This window comes from Talpa europaea (assembly GCF_964194135.1).
Source record: "Talpa europaea genome assembly, chromosome: 7".
Classification (NCBI taxonomy): Eukaryota; Metazoa; Chordata; class Mammalia; order Eulipotyphla; family Talpidae; genus Talpa; species Talpa europaea.
In genome coordinates, this window is record NC_140074.1 from 123,137,951 (window position 1) to 123,158,271 (window position 20,321).

General features: G+C 39.3%; 1 protein-coding gene across 1 annotated transcript in view; it reads right to left on the reverse strand.

The window, feature by feature from the left end:
* Positions 1–20,321, reverse strand: part of NSF (N-ethylmaleimide sensitive factor, vesicle fusing ATPase) — a gene marked incomplete at its 5' end in the record, with an annotated part of 136,043 nt that overhangs the window by 86,728 nt on the left and 28,994 nt on the right. The window contains 6 exon segments of the mRNA XM_084238538.1: positions 8,210–8,365; positions 10,565–10,640; positions 11,120–11,227; positions 12,912–13,078; positions 17,678–17,717; positions 19,951–20,050. Of these exon segments, the coding sequence (XP_084094664.1) occupies positions 8,210–8,365; positions 10,565–10,640; positions 11,120–11,227; positions 12,912–13,078; positions 17,678–17,717; positions 19,951–20,050 (647 nt within the window).

Genomic DNA, 20,321 nt, shown 5'->3' on the forward strand with positions numbered 1-20,321 from the left:
CCAAGTCCTCATTCCTGTAGGACTTACTATCTATCCCACTCACTGGCACTTCATCATATGCTGGTTCTTGATATCACTTCTTTTTTTTTTTTTTTAAAGATTTTTTTTTAATAGAGGCATTTTTTTTATTTGTTTGTTTGTTTTTGTTTATACAAGCACTGGGTACAGTCAGAAGTGCGGGAGGGTGAGAGAATCCACCAGAGCCAGAGCGGGAGCAGAGCAGGCAGAAGGACCGAAGTACACTGCTGAGGGGAGCAGCGAGCGGCAGGAGAGGTCTGCGCGCCATGTGGGACCCTCCTCCGGTGGCCGGGGAGCTGCCGGGGATTGAACTGGCGCCACAGAGACTGCGGGCAGCTTCCCAACCCAGCGCTCAACCGCTGCGCCACCAGGGAGGCCCTCTTGATATCACTTCTTAGGTTACGTTGTTTAACATGTACAACATTATTTAACATTTATGTTCCATCTCTAAGTTGACAGTTCATTTATGCGGAGCTTCCGACACACTGGTAACAACCACTTCCTTCCTGTATTATTCTACAGGAATTATAATTCCTGAATTATTCTACAGGAATAATGTGTGTTTTGGGGCCAAAACACACATGAAGACAGTGGACTAGAGTTTTTAGGTCTTAGACTCCACAGTCTCCCCTCCTGTCTCTTAAGTTCCTTACAATTTGAATCCATCAGGCTACTAGAAGAGCAGTTTATTTATAAAGTCTGAGTGTCTCAGAGGTCACTTACTCTCACACAGTGAACACTTCCACTTCCTACTCTGGACCAAGATAGGGCTACTGATTTTTTTTTTTTACCACATTCAGGCTCCAGGAACGATACCAGAAATAAGAAAATGAAGAAATCCTAATTGAGAGTTTGTTCAAGGTGTGCACAGATACAGAGATCTTTATGCTTTCAATCAATATACTGGCTGCCTTGACTGAGATTCTGGAAATGGTCTCTAATCTTAAAAAGAAGGGAAAGAAGAAAAGAGGTGAGAGAAGAGGGGAAGAGGCAGGAATGGGAAGAGAGAAAGAAGAGGAGAAGAAAGGAGAAGAAAGGAAGGTGGTTTGTTAGCAGAGGGAGAGAGGCTGGGCGGGCTGAAATAGCGGTACTGTTTGCTCTCTAATACAAAGGTCAGATTTATGCTGTTTATAATCATCCCTAGGTCTGTACTCAATACGTAGAATTCTACCAAATTTACACAAACAAAGGTAATTTATAAATGCTAAGGCTGTCATTTATAAAAGCAGGCAGGGACAGCAGGGGTGAAGCCAGATTTATAGCTCTTCAGTGTTTGAACTACCCCTCTCTTCCTCTCACCCCGACCCCCAAACCTATCATGTCCAAGTCCTCAGAACTTTTACAAATGGACAGTTTTGTAAATTTCTTTGAGAATTAATGAAGGAAGAAATGCAAAAGTGAAACTTATTTATTCACCACAGGATATCTGTTAACACAAAATCCAGAGCTTCATTGATGACTTGATTCTTAGCTTTGCCTCTCAATATCCAGAGAGGCAGTTCAGAAGAGCCTCTGCAACTAGAGAGCTCGATTTCCAACCCTTGCTCTGCCACTGACTGGTACAAACCTAGGCAGGTCATCCTTCTCCTCTTTCAGGGTTCCTGAACCAGGAGAACCAAGTTCTAGCTCTAGCTCTGACCTGTAGGTCTCTCCTGCTGGCCTTGACCATAGCTTCAGCTTCTATAACGAGAAGGAGCCAGGGGACTATACTAGAACAGTGGTTCTCAGAGGGGGTGATTTTTGCCCCCCTAGGGGACACCTGTCAATGTCTGGAGTGGCTTTTGATTGTCACCACTACGGGTGAGGCATGCTACTGGCACCTAGTGGGTGGAGGCCAGCAATGCTGCCAATTATCCTACAAAGTGCAGGACAGTCGGCCCCCCACACCACTAAGTCAAACAATTATCTTGCTTAAAATGTCAATGATGACGGGTGAAAAATCTCTGGCCTCTAGCTCCCTCAGAGGTCCTCAAGAAGTGGGGCTGAGGGCCTCCCCGGTGGCGCAGCGGTTGAGCGCTGGGTTGCGAAGCTGCCCGCGGCCTCTGCGGCGCCGGTTCGATCCCCGGCTGCTCCCCGGCCACCGGAGGAGGGTCCCACATGGCGTGCAGACCTCTCCTGCCGCCCGCTGCTCCCCTCAGCAGTGTACTTCGGTCCTTCTGCCTGCTCTGCTCCCCGTCTGGCTCTGGTGAATTCTCTCACCCTCCCGCGCTTCTGACTGTACCCAGTGCTTGTATAAACAAAACAAACAAACAAACAAATAAATAAAACATGCCTCTATTAAAAAAAAAAAAAAAGAAGTGGGGCTGAGAAGTCCTACTTTACCAGTTTTTGTACAATGGGCTTTCACGAGAGACGAACAGCACAAGGGTTAAGGATATTGAGGCCAGACGGCCTGGGTTCAAATCTGACTCCATGACTTGGACTAATTACTTAACCTTCCTGAGACTCAGTTTCCTTCTCCGTGAAAGGAGGGCAAGACAGCATCTACCTCATAAAGCTGTTGTGAGGATTAAATAAGTGAACATAGCAAAGCACTCAGGACAGTGGGACTACGGAGGGACTAGCTATCACCTCATCACCGATCTAAAGGCAGGAGTAAACAGTAACGGTTGGCTTCGGAGTCACATGAGTTAGCGTCCTCAATGGAAAGAGGTTTGAGATGAGAAACAATTCAAGCATGGCTCCCTGCGTCAGAAACTGCTCTCCTTCAAGCGGCCCTTCTCCTCGGCCCTCTGATGTGTCTACGGCTGCTTAAGGGCCTGGATGCAAATGTTCTCGCTCCGGAGAGAATACTGAGTGCTAATAACCAACGGGAAGAAGCAGTTTGTAAGCTATGAAGAGGCTGCGGAGATCCGGCCAGACACTCCATCCGTGTGGTAAGGGCTCCATAAGCCCCGGCACCCAGGCCCGGGCCTGAGCAATTCTCCCCACAGAGCTTCTCCCAGGGGCTGTGGCTCTGCCCCTCGCTGTGCTAACAGTGGCGCCCCTATGAGAAGAACAGTCTGTGATATTATCTTTTTTTTTTTAATTACATCAGTAGAAATATCATGTCACTGAAACATTCAGACAGAAACATGAGTAACAGAATAACAATCTCCTTGTATTGCCCATTCTAGTTTCCCTTTCACAGAAGAAAATTTTTCTCAATTGAATGTGTGCCTGTAGAGAATTAAATGCATTTAAGTCTAAATAAAATTTATGTATTTTTTTTACACTTGAACAAACACGTCCCCTCATCTAGAGCTTTCTCATTTTATATAATGCTTGCACCACTCTGTTCCCTAATGAGACGGGAGAACGTGGCATCATTTACTTAATCATTTTCTTGCTGGTATTTATGTAGGCTTAAACACAGACTTCAACTTTATAGTGACCTAATTATTGATCTGTAACTCAACTGCAGCTGCCAGCAAATCAAACCCATTTAGTCACTCAGTGGGTATCTCCAAAAGATTTATTTCTAAAAATTTGTCCATAAATAAAAAATTCCAACTGAATTTACATCTAGTTTGATGCTGAGATATTAGCACAGCTACATTATTTCTATTCAACATAAGTATGTCTACTTGAAAAATTAAAACCAATGGGAAAAATTAATTCAAGGTTAAAAATTTCCACTAATAAAAAGGCCCCTCTAGTCATTTTTTAGGGTGTGGGTTTCCTCTCTAAATCCTGCTCCAGAGATTCTGGAAATCACGTGACCATGAGCCATTTTCTTCTTCTAATTAAAAAAAAAAAACTTTATAAATTTCCCAACCTGAAGTTAGAACTAGCAAATTATTAGCTCATTACATTCCTCATAGGCAAGTATCCATCTATAGGTACTTTGTGGGAAATCTGAAGGGGAAGCTTTGCATCTCTAACTAGTGAGCAATGGCTTTCTTTTCCTTCCCTAATAAATTACAGGCAGACTTGAACAGATGTCAGGTTGGCATTCAAAACCTAAAATATAGCTGAAAAGCAAGTTATGACTAATACGAGGAAAAAAGATGAATGTCAGAAAGCTTCATTTTTTTTCTCTTTTTTTCAAATTTCAGATAAGCTCTTTAGCCTTAGGGTTCCTTTTACAGAGCCCTGGAGTTCGGCTAGATGTCTTAACCCCCATTTAAATTGCAAGCTCTCCTCAGGAGTGGGGGTGTGAAAATGCATTTTCAGAGTGTCAGTGTTTATGTTAATCTTGGCAAGAACTCCCTCTCTCCCAAACAGGCACAAAGCCTCAGCGCCCTTCCCTGCACGGGATTTCACTGCTCTGCGCCTGGGCTATGGAAGATGTCTGTGGGGCTGGGGACTCGTCTCTGCTTCACAGGGAGCTGCAGTTCCGCTTATGATATCAGTCAGAAAAGGGCTCCTTTCCTCGAGAATTTCAAGTGAAACCTTAAAAGCATGGACTGAAATGGGCTTAGAGAGGGAGGCCAGGAGGCCAGGGGGCCAGAAGAACAATGTCAACTTCATGAGAATGGGGGCACAAGACCCTAAAAAGTGACTTTCCTCCCCACTAGGTGGCCTGATCTCTACAAAGTAGAGACCCCCACAGACGGTGTGAGGCTGGAAAGGGTCCCTATCCCTCGCCTGCTAGCTCTCAAATGGATGACTGCTGCCAAAGCCCCTGCCTTGGACAATCCTGAAGTTACCTTAAGAGACACCAGCTAATTCTTTAACAATCATTCCACTGTTCTTTGGAAAGGATTTGTTTTTTGCTCTGACATTTACAATTTAGAGGTAATTGCCAAGGATGTTGAAAAACGAAGTTTCACTAGAGAAACTCAGTCTCTGCCAACAAAAGAACTACAACAAGAACTGAGGTAATCAATCAATGATTTATCCAGAGCACTCACCACAAAACTCCTTGCAAGGGTGTAAGTGTGGCAAGTGTTTGAACAGAAATATACGTTCAGTGGATAGGAATATGCCCTCGGCAGGCTATCAGCTGCTGAATTAGCCCCCCATCCTTCCAGATAAGTTTTTGATGGCCACATTTCCACTCTGGGACCAAAAAGATGGTTCTATTAACCCACAAATAAGGATTTAAGGTCATCCCTAATTAAACATTTACCATCGTGGGAGCCGAGGATATCCTAACTAAATGTCTATTTGGCATCCACTACATACAGGTGTAAGTCTAAACTTCCATGCTCATGCGTTCATGTTGGCTTCATGTTACCAAGGAAGAGCTGCCCCATGTGGGCTGAGTGAGTCCAACCACTACACACAAGGCATAACTAGTTACGCTCATGAAAACAACGAAATGCAACTGATACATCCTCCTGAGTAACCCCTATTCCTATTTCTACACATGGTCTCTCTTCCTCGATTTGTAGCACTGTATGTGATCTCTTGCCCTTTAAGGCTTCCCTTGGTTTTATATGTTATAAAAATATTTAAAAAGCAGGGCGGTATAGAGTATGTGCTTGAAAGTACTTAGGACACATTTAATGACCACTGCGTGGCCTGATCCCTAATTTTCCTGCCTAACTGCATACCTCTGCTTAGTCCTCAGGTCTTCCTATATCTCACGGGCACCATTCTGTATGTATCTAAACGACATACTCGATTTTAAAAAGCAATGTACAGTTTTACAAGCAAAATGAAAGAGCGACATTGTCCAGAAGAACCATTATCAGTCTCATAAACACAATGACAGGAAGAAAACTCTAAAGTTATCACTTTGTGAACTTAGAACTTCAACATATAGTCAAAAAGATGCATTTAGTTAAGATTGCCATTTACAAAGTTGACATAACTCTAGATTCCATGGTAAAAACAATGATTTGGTCTCAAGCCAAAAGTAAAAAAGTTCTCTCTTGAAACAAAACAGTCCCATAACCGACACAAATTATTCTTTTCGTAATCACTATTTTTTAAAATTTGAGTTGATTTAACCAATTATACCAATGTTCAATTGGATCCCAAAGCCAGAAAGGTTGATGATTTAAGTTAACAAAGAATGAAGGGGAAAAAAACAGTCAATTTTGTTCCCTTCTGGCAGGGTCAAAGAACAGGGGGTATATGTGAAGAAAGGACTTGTATAATGTTATTTTATAGTCTACTTATATGTCTTTACCAAAGCCCAATGAGACCTTTATAACCTACAGAGTACTAGACTTGCAGTGAAATATTTTACTGTGTAATTCCCTCAAAATTCAAAGAAAAAAAGAAGCCTGTATTGGAAAAAGGGAAATGATATACGCACAGCAAGAGAATTATTTCCTAGCCATTTTACCGCTAAAAATTAGCTTTAGGACACCACAACACCTCATTCAAAATAAAGTCTTTCAATTCAGCTCAAAAGCAAAGGTTAACTTAACACTTACTACCTTTTATATCAAATTGATAACACATGCTTCTTGATGGCAAAAAAAACATAAAAAGAAGAACATATTGCTTTTTAAAAAGGACACAACTCATCTTCTGCCTAATTAATTTAGGGTAAAAAAAGTAGAAGAAATAAATCCACAACAAAGGCTCTGGATAGTAGCACTCACAAACGAAATTCAAGTCTACAGTCCTTGGTCAAAAAGCACACTGCTATGACTCAACTCATTTTAAATGCAGATTGCAGAAACACTGATGAAATTCACTCAGAAATTCCAAATCTGATTTCATGTCAAACCCTTCAAGAGCTGGCAAAGTCACCAATGGACAGATAGTTGTTTTACTGCTCCAGGCATATCTACCTAACCCCAGAAAAAGGCCCTAGTGAGCAGGGTTTGGAAGATGCACAAATAGGGTAACTAGTATCAGAATAACTGAATCCTCAAAAGCTTATAAATTGGGAGAAGATATTAACAAATTAAAATATATGGCCTATTACGGAAGGAGTTCTTTTTCTACTTGTTGGCCGGACAGTATAAATGTTCAAAGAAACAGAATCACTAGACTTCTGCATCAGGCCTCACTCTTGAAAAACAGTAGAAATATTCCACAAGGATAAGGCAGAACATCTGGAATCATTCTGTATCTCTGCTTGTATCTAAGAGGAACTTAAAGCAATATTTTCACGTCTTGATCAAAAAGTTTTAGGGATTTTATGGTGCCTTGAAATACACATTACCAAGACAGTGAACTACCACAGTTTTTACTAGTTTCGAATGAAAATTCTGGTTTTTATGGACTTGGCCTTTGTATCTTTCAGGTAAAAAAGAAAAAGTATGTCATTGGCATTTCAAGATGTATAAAACTCAGGTGATGAGGGTCTCTGTCATTTTCTCTTAATCCAATTCCAAACTCGACCTTTAGCCACTGAACAGGTGTGTGCTGTTCCTGCAATTTATCAGAGTGAGCACCCAGGCAGAAAAGCTACCAACAATAGGAGGCTAACAGAACAGGCACTTAGTGCCTCGAAAGCAGTTCTTATCCCACCGTGATGAATACACTTTATCTCCCAGTAGCAATTTAAAGATAAAGAAGGATGGGGGTGAAGGGAGTAATATATTCGTATTCCTTCAATTTTTCTGGGTACTGTTTTCATACTAACAATCTGCCAGAAGCTTGTTAGGTTATAAATTCCTTTCTCAGACATTCTGTGGCTCACATTCCAAACCCACCTATGATGATACAGACATGAAAATGGCCATGACAGCATTTCCATGAGGGCAAATAAAGCCACTTCATGCAGATAAACTAAACAAACCTTCACAGAGAAAGTGATAAATGAAGAGCACAGTATGGAAACTCCTATTATGTCCTGCATTTGGCTTTTTGGATCAAACTTATCTAATTTTAAAACATGCCAAGTATCCATTTACCAGGTATGAAGATGTCCTAATTGGGTAAGGCAAGAGCACAATAAAAAAAAAAAAATAGCAGCAGCGAATATTAAAATATCCACAGTCTAATAAATAGTGATTATTCAGCGGGGTAAATCTGACCCATAGTAGACCTTTAGAGTCAGGTGAAACAAATAAATGAAAAGCTATTTCTATATTATGTCTCTTAGAAAAATGTACTGAGGAAGTAGATACAATGACACAAGCTAATATATTTCCATAATTTCCCCACAAAATGCCTTTTGTAAATTTTAATATTTAAAGTTTTTCAGAAAATGTCTTTTTTTAAAGAGGAAGTTAAAACCGAAAAATTCTTTGCCAGGACTGAAAAATAATTTTAAACACTATTGAAAAAAACAATTCACCACTTTTTTATTTTCTTTAACAACACAAAACTTCATCAAATTTTCCTTTTTTAAACTCACCCATCTGTTCCACAATCTCTGGAGGAAACACTCGGGAAGCAAATGCTCGTCGGAAAATATCTGAAAATTCCTTGTCCAGACCTCCTATTCCCATTTTTTCAAAGTTCCAGTCAGGATTGATGATAGACTGGCGATTTTCCTTAGTTTTAGCTTTGCCTGTGTCAAGTAAAGATAATCAAATGTGAAATGAGAAGTTCATCACAAATGCAAAGAGATAGAACTCCGGGGCATCCTCAATGAATAAAAAGAAGCCGCAATTATGAAAGATGAACCGCAGGTTCGAGCTGACTTTCCAAGAAGGATGAGTTTTGCTATGTTAACTACTTTGTCTGGTTCCCACTTAGGGTCAGTAAAATGCTTTTAAAATAAAGTGCATTTGTTACCAATCCATGGAGCTTAAATCTCACTCATCTTTAATCCTGAACAAGTTTACTAACTTAGTTGATTAGCGGAAACACCATGTGCATATCTGATGAAGACAACATTAGCTGCCAGAAACACAGCTGAAATCTAGGTGTCCTCAAATCTCCTAAAGAAAGCATACTTAAAAATACCTATATTTTTCTAGATTAAGTTTATAATTGGGACATAATCCCTCAGTCTAAGAAGAGGCACTGTGTAAGTTTAATGTCTTATTTTTTCTTCACTTGCATACATAAGTCAAAAATCATCCCAAAGTATTTAATGATTTCAAAAATCGTGTTTTCAAATTCTTTTAGTTGAAAATGATCTAACTTAAATGTCACAGTGCCACCCACAGTTACTAAAGGGAACCACATTATCTCAACTGAAGAATGAAGTACCTTAGAACACTTTACTATAAACAAAAACGAGAGTAATACTATAGATTTTTTAAATTAGGAATGAAAAGGTCACATTCAAAGTGCTTATCCTAGATGGTGATTTTATGGTTAGAGTTTTGTAGACTTAACATTTCCTTTATGAAGCTATCAAAAATATTTCTTACACGCTAGTGCCCTCTTGTGGCCAAATTTATCAATGCTCAATCACAACACAATTTTAATTTCCAATGGGGGAAAAAAATCTATCATACCTTTGCAAGAATTTCTTAAAAATCCCCATATTATATAAAAGTAGTGCAATTCCTTGGGATAAGAAACATTAACAAAAGGTGGACAAAAAATAAAATACAAAGAAATGACTTCAGGAAAGTATGGGGTCAAATAATAGGAAATTATGATATATCCCACATCCATAAAATGACATATATAGTCATTAAAAATTACGTTATAGAGGTACATTTATTACATGAAATATGTTAAGCAAAAAGAACAAGTAATAAAACTGCTTGAAGACAAAATCAAATTAAAAAATTTTAGTGTGAGTTGAGTTCCTATCCATATTTTAGGAAATGAAGTACTTTATTTTATAATTAAAAACAAAACAATAAAGGTAAAATGATAATTTATGGATCAAGAAAAAAGCCCAGACATTTGAAGAAAGTTAAACAACCGTGCACATGTTGATAGGCAACCAACGAAAATTCTCATTTTCTACTGCAGTTGAGACATCAATATAGTCAAATCAACTGAAAAGAAGAATTACTATAGCACTAATGACAGCATTATTCTGGTGAGTTAATATGCTTAGAGACAGACATCATTATTTAATTTATTAAAAATAAGGCTAGCATACAGGATAGGACTGAACTATAAATGTGTTGAAAAGATCTAAACGTGCATTCATTTCACACAGTCCCTAACAGAAGTCGTCTAGCATTACAGAGCTGACAGCCACTCCACTAAATAACTAACCAGTTCTCAAGGTCATAAAAGACAAAAGTAGAAACTATCAGCGACTGGAAAAGACTGTGGAAACTAAATAACTAAATACAACATGCAATCCTGAATTACATCCTGGAACAGAAAAAGGACAGTGAAATCTGAGTCTGTAGTTTAGTTAGTAGCAATGTAACTGCTTTCACTTTGGTAACTGCATTATGATTATTTAAGACTTAACATTGGAGGAAGCTGGTGAAGGCTATACAGAAACTCTGATTTGTTTTTTACAAATATTTTGTAAGTCTGGATTTATCAGTATCAACAGTTTAAAAGTTAGTTTTATGTGTATCTTTTTATATTGAATGCGGCTATCAGAGTATTAAAAATTTCATTATGTAGGTCATCTTCTATTTTCTACTGGACAATGATGATCTAATGAAGGTTTAAAATTTTTTTCTACATCAACACATCAGAAAGATGTGATTTTGTGACAAGCTTTCTCAGAGGAGGCATCCCTATTCTCTTTCCCCATTTGAAAATCTGTAGTAGAATCTACGTAACAACAGAGATAGTCTTACTTCATTCAGAATCTTCTAAAAACTACAAATCTTACCAATAAGATTGAGTGACGAATTTTCTGACTTCTCAAATGCGACCTGACTGTTGCCAACAACCAGTCCTACATCAATCTGTACAGAAAGACATTAGTTAGCAGTTAGTCTAATAGCAGATTTCTGGATTTCGCAAAGCAAGCCCCCCACGCCCCCAAAGAAAGGTATATGGGGCCTCTTTGGGCAAAGCAGATCTTCTAATCCATTATCTAAGTCACATTTATTTCACTCACAACTACCTTCTACTGCTTATATTTTCTTTATTCAATGCATATATCTGTTGTTATTGTCTTTCACATTGCTATTATTTATTTGCAATAAATATCACCTGCACTGAAGCAGGTTACAAGTACATATAGAAATTTCAAGTAACTGTTAGGTCGGCATATAACTCCGGTGTAATATTTTAATAATAATGCTAGCTATAAAGCAATTTTTCTCTCCCTACTCTCTTAAGAGAGTATAGACTATGAAAGAAATCACCCGGCAAGACAATGCCTTTGCACAATTCACATCGTAAAGATAATCCCAGTAGATATCACGAGAAACACACGTACCTTCTGTTTTTTACCTGTCGCAGCCTCTCCCTTCAGGATACTAGGATCCATGGCTTCAATATCCTTCACCAGTAAGTTAAAAAGCTTGTCATTGAAGCTAAACACAAGCTATATGGAGAGGTAAAGGGAGAAAAGTCACTTCATGACATCATTCTCACATCATCACCGATGTTTCCAAACGTAGACAAGCAGCTTTCTCCTGTTTATTCATCTCCAATCTGCTGAACAGGCCAACTACCCACATAGTCAACAAGAGGAAAGAGAACTAACACTGGAGTACCTGCCACACACCCAACACTTCAGGAGGCTATGTAATTAGCACTCACAGACTCTCTTACAAACAGAAATGACTTTTACTAAGGAGGAAGCTGCAAGCCAGGGAAAATCTAAGCCATAGGACCCAGAGTCACAGTGAATGGAGTCAAGCCTAGGTCTAAAATTCATGCTTTTCTGCAACCAACACAAAAGCTTGTCATACAAGTGCAGACATGGCTTCTGAATGCTCTGTCATTCTTCCACCAAATGTTTACTGAATGTCTTCCACAAGCTAGGTGCTCTCCTATGTGCTGGCAAATCTAGGTAAGTGAGAGTGCTCTAAGGAGGAATTCTCAAATAATTTGGTTTCAGGATCCCTTTATAAGCCTGAACATTTTTGAGGACCCCAAAGAGCTTTTATTGAGATGAATTATAGTTATTGATATATATTATATTAGAAATTAGAATAACAAACTTAAAATGTATTTAATTTAAAAATAACAATGATAGATCCATTATGCATTAACATAAAGACATATTTTTAATTTACTTCAAAAACTATTTTCTGAAATAAAAACTGTAAGTGGGAAGCATGACACTGTCACAGTTTTGCAAACTCTAACGTCTGGCTTAATGGAGGACAGCTGGACCCTTGTGTCTGCCTTGGCAGTGGGTGCACTGGGCATGCACACGGCATGTTGTCTGCAGAACTACACTGAAGGCTTGTGAGAGAACAAGAGGAAAAAGACATATGTTGTCTTGTTGCTAATATGAAAACAATTTTGAGTTTGCAACTCCCCTAAAAGGGCTTCAGGGATCCTGAGGGCCTCAGGACCACCCTTTGAAAACCACTGCTGTAGAGCTAGGTTAAGAGAAAGGAATTATGAATGATTGAAAGAAATCAGAAAGGAGACAAATGTAAAGGTTAGGTCACAAGAGCAATGATTATTTATGTGTACAAGCAGCAACTTATGAACTCACACCTGTTTAAAAGGACAGAAATTTCTTTGCAGGAGGTTAACTATACATTAGCTGAAATCCCAAAAAGGGACATCAGCAGTATCATTTGAAAGGAGAGAAAGCCTGGGTATCAGGGGTTCCATGAAAAACCTGAAAATGTGTTTACATAATTTTCTTAAGATTCTCAAAGGAGTTCATAACCAAACAAAGTTAAGAACTACTTTCCTACAGAAATGTATCAGTAAAAGAGAAAGACATCCAAAATCAAAAGCAATGTCCCACAATAAGAAAAAGAAGAAACTTGAGCCAAAGCTCTGCAGTGTTCCAAAACCCAAGATGAAAAGCTACTATAATTGTATGTGACATTGCTACCTAAAAGCTACTTTAGAATTATCCTGAACAGACTCCTAGAGGTTCAATAAATACACCTTCCTTGCCCTGTATCACCTCCTGTGGATATACCTTTCCATTAATAAGCAAAATCCCTCCCGGCTTTTACAAAGTAGAACTGACTTTGCATGCTGCAGGCATCAGAATGCCTATAAAGTCAAAGGAATGAAAGAAATTTAGAAAGTACCTGCTGTCCCACTGAGAATGCCTGGTTGTTGAACTGTTGAATAAATTCTGCTGCCATCTTATCAGAGTCATAAGGGTTGGAGTCGATGCTTTTTTTCTGGAGGAAATCAATCTCGATGGTCATTGTGCCAATACATTGCTTGGCTTTGTCAAATGTATATGAGGACACTAGGAGTGAAAAACAGCATTGTTTTCAACCACAGGGACACCAAATACTTGCTGTGTTTTAAGAAATAAGAATTTTCATATAAGCAAATCAGAAGGAAACTTGACCCAAAGGAGACTTTACATGGCCTTCAGTGGAGGCAGGCACAGGCACAGGTGTTTCAAAAATAATAACAACCAGTAGAGATTTTCTTCCCTTTCTGAATTGATTGGAACATATTGAACAGCACACTCCCTCAACTTTTACCCCTCACTCAACTCATGGGGAAAACCACAGTCCTCTTCACACAACTTCTGCATCTTCCTCCTCCTTATTTAATAGGGGACAAAGCAACAGTGAGGGCAGCCCCTTGGAGTGGAAGAGCAGGCTGTTTGCAAACAAGATTCCTGTTTGACACAAGAAAGATGTGAGATGAGAGGTGTGTGGACAAGAACAGTACAAGAGCCATGCTTTTAACTCATCCTTGTCTTGACAGCACATAAGTGTCTGTTAGATTCTTAACATGTTCATGACCTGTTTCAATGAAACAGCAACACAAAAATGCCACAGTGTCCATACTAATAACAAAGGAAGACAGGGGGATTTTTGATTCTGTGTGTTTCAACAGACTGCTAGTAACAAGAAGATTCTAAGTAAATTATAACTCTCTGTTTTTTCATGTCTATAAAATAAAAAGACTAGACTAGATGAATGTTTAGGTTTCAGCATCTAAATTTGCTTCTAAACTTATTTCTTACAGTTTAATTAGGAGTTATGTACAAGGACTTTCTTAAATTCTTTAAACAAAATGGCTTGTATAGTCATACATTTATATTTTTGTCTGCTGTCATAAAGGGGGACATACATATTTTAAAGATAAACATTTTCAAAAGTAAAACAACGCAGAAAGTCAGGGTGAGGGATGGAAAATGCCATGAGGATAAAAGAATGAACTCAAAAAAGTTTCAGAATAGTCTGCAGCCTCCACTTCTGGAAGTTTGAAAGCACAGGCTTTATGCTAAATAACTTTCATGCAACAGAGTTTAGTTGTTTTCCCACATAGTGAAATTATATATACAGTGAAATACTAATGTAAAAATTAGTAAGTTGATTCAGCAATTCCATCTCTAAGTGTCTGTCCCAGAAAGACTCTTGAACATTTACCTAAAAAGAGATCTATAGTGTGTTTCATTGCGGCATTATTTGTAATAGTGAAACATGTTTTTAAAATGCTGATCTTGGGGTCTCCCCGGTGGTGCAGGGGGTTGGGACGCAACCTATGAAGCAGTCTGTGGCCTCTGCAGCATGAGTTCAATCCCCGGCCAGCAAGGGAGCAACCCACATGGCACAGCAGACCTCTCCTGACTCGCCCTCTGCTCCCCTCAGCAGTGTATTTCTGTCAATCTGCCTGTTCTGTTCCCCGCTTTGTCTGTGATGAGTCCTCCCCCCACCCCACGTTTCTGGCCTGTACCCCAGCTCTTGTATGCATAAATAAATAAATCTTTAAAATAATGCTGACCTGTAAATTGTGAATAAAATTGGTATATTCCTAATATGGAATACTGTACAGAAATTAAAAATAAAAACTTGGTATGTTAATAAAGATGGGTCACCCATTACAATATAATGTTGAATGCAGAGTATGTTGCAAAGATTTTTACAGTATGATGCCATTTTGCACATAAGACCCCAAAATGATTTCACAATGGCATGATGCATCATCTTTTACCAAGAAATGTGAATAAACATATTAAAATATCATCATGACTGGCTATAATTTTTAAGTACATTTTAATTTAAAGTCAATGTTCCTAAACCAAAAAGACCTTCTAGTTGTTACAACTTCAAAAAGTTAAGGGTAGTACCATGGACAGCACCTCAGGCAGCACCATGGTCAGCGCCAATCACTTCCAAAGGGAGAGGTGCCCTGAGGGTTCATAAAGGAGCAAAGGGGGAGGTTGAGAATGTTTCCTTATTTTGTGGCTAATGGCAATTTAAGATCATAGACTAATGGAGAGCAGACTAAATGAAGGCAGAAAAACCCTCAAGGCTCCCAGCATAAAATCAAATTACTTATAAGGGAAAGAAAATGATACTGGTATCAGACTCCTGGAGAGGATCACACGAAGCAGGGCAACTTTAATGCAGCATTTTCAAGAAATTCAAGGAAAGAAAACAATCCAATAATTTGATATCCAGCTAAGCTGCATTTGAAATATTAAGGATATAGGAAAAATAGTGTAAACACTCAAGAACTTAGGGAACACTATAACATATATACTCCTTGGAGGAATCTACTTTAGAATAAGTTTTATTCAACCAAGTAGTGGCTGACAGAAGAACTAATGAGGATCATTTCAGAGACCTGACTAAAGGTCTTGTTTAAGTCCTAACTAAAAGAAGAGTGTCATAACTAAAACAAGAGTGGGATCACAAGCAGAAGAGCGTATGCAAATATTTCATCTGTAAATATGAATTTTTTTTTAGGTTTTAAAAGCAAGCAGAGAAAACAGCTGGTTTAACTATACTCGCCTATTTTTTTCTTCCCCTACTGTACCATGCAATTGACATGAATAATTTGACAACTTTGTCACATGGCCTATGAAACAATGCCTGTTTTTGCTTATTAGTTCATTGGCTTATAATCCACAGTGGTTTAATCTTCCCCCCCACTCCGGAAGCCATAAATTGTTTCCCATGTCCTTCCCTAATGTGCTATGATGACTTCATAACATACATTGAGAAAAACAGGCCATTCTCTTAAGTACTGCCACTCTTTCTTCCAACTTAGACTTATTTATCCGGACAAACACAGGAGAAAACACATTTCAGTATACAGTAAAGTGGAATCCCCAAGTAATACCAATTATTCCTCTTCAATATAGATTTAAAAAAGAAATTCCAGCAGCACTCCCTTCTACCCACCTGTGACTATGTAGGTGCTCCTTTTACCAACTCTCTCCTCTGCAAGGCAGCAGCTTCCTGCCTGCCCATGACCTGTACCATGCCAGGACTTCTCTTCACTGACCTCTCCCTCAGTGGAGGCAGCTCTCCTCAAGGCCACCCGCCTACAACCATGCAGGCCTCTCTCTCAGCAAACCTATATCTTTGGGGCAGCTCTTCCTGCCCACCTGTGTCTATGAAAGTGTACTTTACTTTTCAGTCCCTCTCCTAATGAACTTGTTCTTTAAATGTGTGTGTGTGTGTGTGTGTGTGTGTGTGTGTGTGTATATATATATATATATATATATATATATATATATATATAAAGAGGGCCTCCCCAGTGGCACAGCGGGGTTGAACACAGTGCTGTGAAGCTGTCCGCAGCCTGTGCAGTACGGGTTTGATTCCCAGCCAGCCAGGGAGATTCCCACATGGTGCAGCAGACCTCTCCTGTGCCTGCTGCTCCCCTCAGCATTATATTTCGGTTGTCTGCCTGTACTGCTCCCCACTCTGTCTCTGGTGAATCCTCTCACCCTCCTGCACCTCTGGCCTGTACCCCAGCTCTTGTATAAAAATAAATAAATAAATCCATAAAAAAAAATATGTAACACTCTAAAAAGTATTCTTTTAAAAATAAATAAAGAAATAGGAAATTCCATAGTTATAATTTCACCAAGTCCTACTGAACATAATTCCAGGCAAATCGAAAAGTCTCCACACCATTTCTCTCAACTCTTGAATTCTCCCCACTCTTCACTCTACACCATATTGACCTTAGAATCTTTTCCTAAAAGTAGGATTTTGATGTGCTCATTAACAAACCCTCAGGCACACATCACTGTTTTTGTATAAAAATCCAAATTTTCCAGTATGTACTTCTAATTCCTCCACTAACTTCATATTCAACTCATACCACTTAACACAATCCACTCAAGCAAATCCTTTCAATTAGGCAAACATAATTTCTGAGTACAACCTTTGACTTGCTTTATTTATATTATTTATTTATATTATTTCAAATCTTCAAAGCCTTTCTTCCTTGTCTCTAACATGTAATGCTTTCTTCCTATTCCACAGTCAACACTCCAGGACCTAGCAAGATTTCTCTGGCTAATTTTCTAGCCTTGCTAATGGTAATATTTGTGCACATATTTACCATGCACATTCTGTGTGAACTAAGAATAAGTGGATATTCTTTTCCCCATTAGAACTACATTTTCAGGCCTCCCTGGTGACACAGCGGGTTGAGTGCCATGCTATGAAGCTGTCCGCAGCCTCTGCAGCGCAGGTTCAATTCCCGGCTGGCCAGGGAGCAACCCACATGGTGCAGCAGACCTCTCCTGCCTCGCCTGCTGCTCCCCTCAGCAGTGTCTTCGGTCCGTCTGCCTGTTCTGCCCCCCGCTCTGTCTTTGGTGAATTCTCTCACCCTCCCATGCCTCTGACTGTACCCCAGTTCTTGTATAAATAAATAAATCTTAAAAAAAAAACCTACATTTTCAGGCAGAATAGCAAGTAGATGAAGAGGTATAGGTATCATACGAATTTACTTTCATTCTCATAGGTCTAAACAGTAATATGAACAGAATGAGTGTTTAATGTCCAGACAATCAGTAACAGAAAACTGTACAGATCTAAATAGTAGGAGAGAATCTACCTCAGGTAATGAAAAATATACCTACCATCTATTTCTTGCCCAATAGAAAGTCCAGCCCATTTTCGCTGTAAAATAAAAGAAAAAAAAGACATCGAAATTAGAGAAATGGGGAAAAGAAGAAATTTTATGAATTTCAGGAACATATTCAGAGACCAAAACATGGAATGGGATTATTTATTGAATTGTGTCCCACAAAAAGATACGGTGAGGTCTTAGCACCTGGCCTCTGTGAACATGACCAATTTGGAAACAGGGTCTTTGCAGATGTATCAGTTAAGACGAGGTCACATGGAGCAGGGCAGAACCTAAGCTAACATGACTGGTGTTCTGATGAGAAGGGACGAGATGCAGACACAGGGAGACAGTCCTGGCAAGGGAGGCAGAGGACAAAGGGATACATCCACCAGTCAAGGAACATCAGAGATTGTTAGCAACACCAGAAGCTAAGCAGGGTTGGAGAGAGAACACAGCTCTGCTGACACTGAGTTCAGATTTCCAGACTCCAGAACTGGAAAACAATAAATTCCTGTTGATTTAAGTCACCCGGGTTGTGGGGCTTCATTACAGCTGTCCTAAGAAGTGAATGCACATGCTATAGTGTATAACTAAACATCTGTTCTAAAACATACAAAGTTTGCCCTTTTACAGTAAGCCAGAGTAGGCTGCTTCTTTGCATATCATGCTCCCAAAAGCCTTCATTATATTGCAGATAATATTTCCTTGTTCTAAATACACTGTTGTTTGTTATACTGTTTATTATAGTATCAAAACAAGAAAGGCATTCAGTTCATGAAAACCAAATTAAAACTTGTCAGATCACCTACCCTAAAACCCAAGCAGGGATTCAAATCATTCGATGACCATGACTCTTCTTTGGGTAACAGTCAGAGAATTTTCAGGCATTTGCAAGCAGACTTGAACTTCTCCAAGTCCTAACTGGTTACAAGTATGTACTGAGGCAGGCCAGATTGTGTTGAGGCAGGAATTGGGGACTGGCACAGTATTCATTCAAAATTAGTAATTACTGATAACACTCCAAAGAACAGTGAGCAAAATAATTTTGGCTGAAAGTCAGTAGCGCGTCTACCCATCTGAACATCACAGATCCTGTGGTGGATGGTTCAGAAGATGCTGCATCTTGAATGTGTGCAGTATCAAGTGCTCTCCCTTCCAGCTCTCACCACAGGTACCTTCTCCCTCCTCTTTCAGTATCACCTCCCTCTTCTCTCCACTTTCAGTCAGCCTGAAGTTTAGCAGCATGCTAGTTATGTCCAGACTTTGTCGCAAAGCAGCTACATTTAGGTTCTGTACTTTGATTCCAAAGGGATGAGAGCAATTCTATTTATCCCATGAGGTTGTTTTGAGAATTAAATGAATTAACAGGCAGAAGTACTCAGAACAGTAAGTGGCCTAGAGTAAAGGCTAGGGGAAATTTTTTAAAGCAGAGAGAAAAGCAGAAATATTCAGAAACCCCAATTCTGATCAACAGAATCCCAAATGAAACTTTGGAATAAACCAAACTGGAGTATTCCAAACTTTTGATCTATAGAAACAAAGGTGAAAAGCAGCTCTGGTAATGGAGAGGAATCCAGAGAAAAATGGAAGAGTGAGTGGAGATTGCCCCTAATTTTTGAGAGCCTCATGAGATCTTTCATGGTTGTCTAAAGAGCACCTCTCTCTTGCCCTACACTCCCAGGACAGGAAATCAGGGATTATCAGCATCCAAGAGGAGACAGGGGTTGCTTAGGACTATGGAATCAGTGGCTTGAGTTAAAAAAAATAAAAAGGTAGAAGGAGAAAGGATACAGGCAGTACTGTGGACTCCTAGATTATGTATTCTGTGCTAAACAATCTTCCCTCCACAGACTGCACCAAGGATTATAGCTGAAATCATAATCCATCCAGTCATCATGCGGGTCTAGCAAGAAGGGTTGTAATTTGAGGTGACCTACTCATATCACATTCTTGTCTGACATCACTGAATTTAAAAATCACTTTTATTAGCTGTCCACTTTACAAGTAAATGTTATTTTTTTATAGCTTTTCTGCTACCCTGGAAGTGAACATTAAAATAACCTGACACTTTATCTGATAGGTAACTGATATTACTGCAGAATAAAATTAGGAAAAAGCCAAGGTGACGAAAGGCAGTCATAGTACATTAAACTCCTTTTAGAATACTGATATTTTTCTTTAGCATGAATCAACATAGTTGTAAGGTATGGCTTGCTTTAAACAAATCAATTCTTTTATAATTTTCAAGATTAGAAGGAGAGAATCAGTTAACCCCTGAGTTACCTGAGGTAAGCTGAATGCAATGCTCCCTGGGACCACTGACGGATGGGTCCTCAGTGTGAATGTGTACCTGTGGCTGGCAGAGGTCCTCACGACCACATGCCTAAAAAACAGAAGCACAGTCAGTACTGCACGTCAGAAGAGAGAAGCCCACTTCCGACACGTCATTTGCAACATCTGACTCGTGATGTGTACTAAGCAGAAGCATGGCAGTTTATGGGAATCCCGAAGGAAAAGGACCACAAATTTCACGTTCAATTCTATTTGTCAGAAATCCAAATGTTTTCCAGGCATAGGAAGCACCTTAGGCCAAATATACATCATGCAGAATTAGGACTAATTTCAAGAGTGGACAATCTCTACTTATTACATTA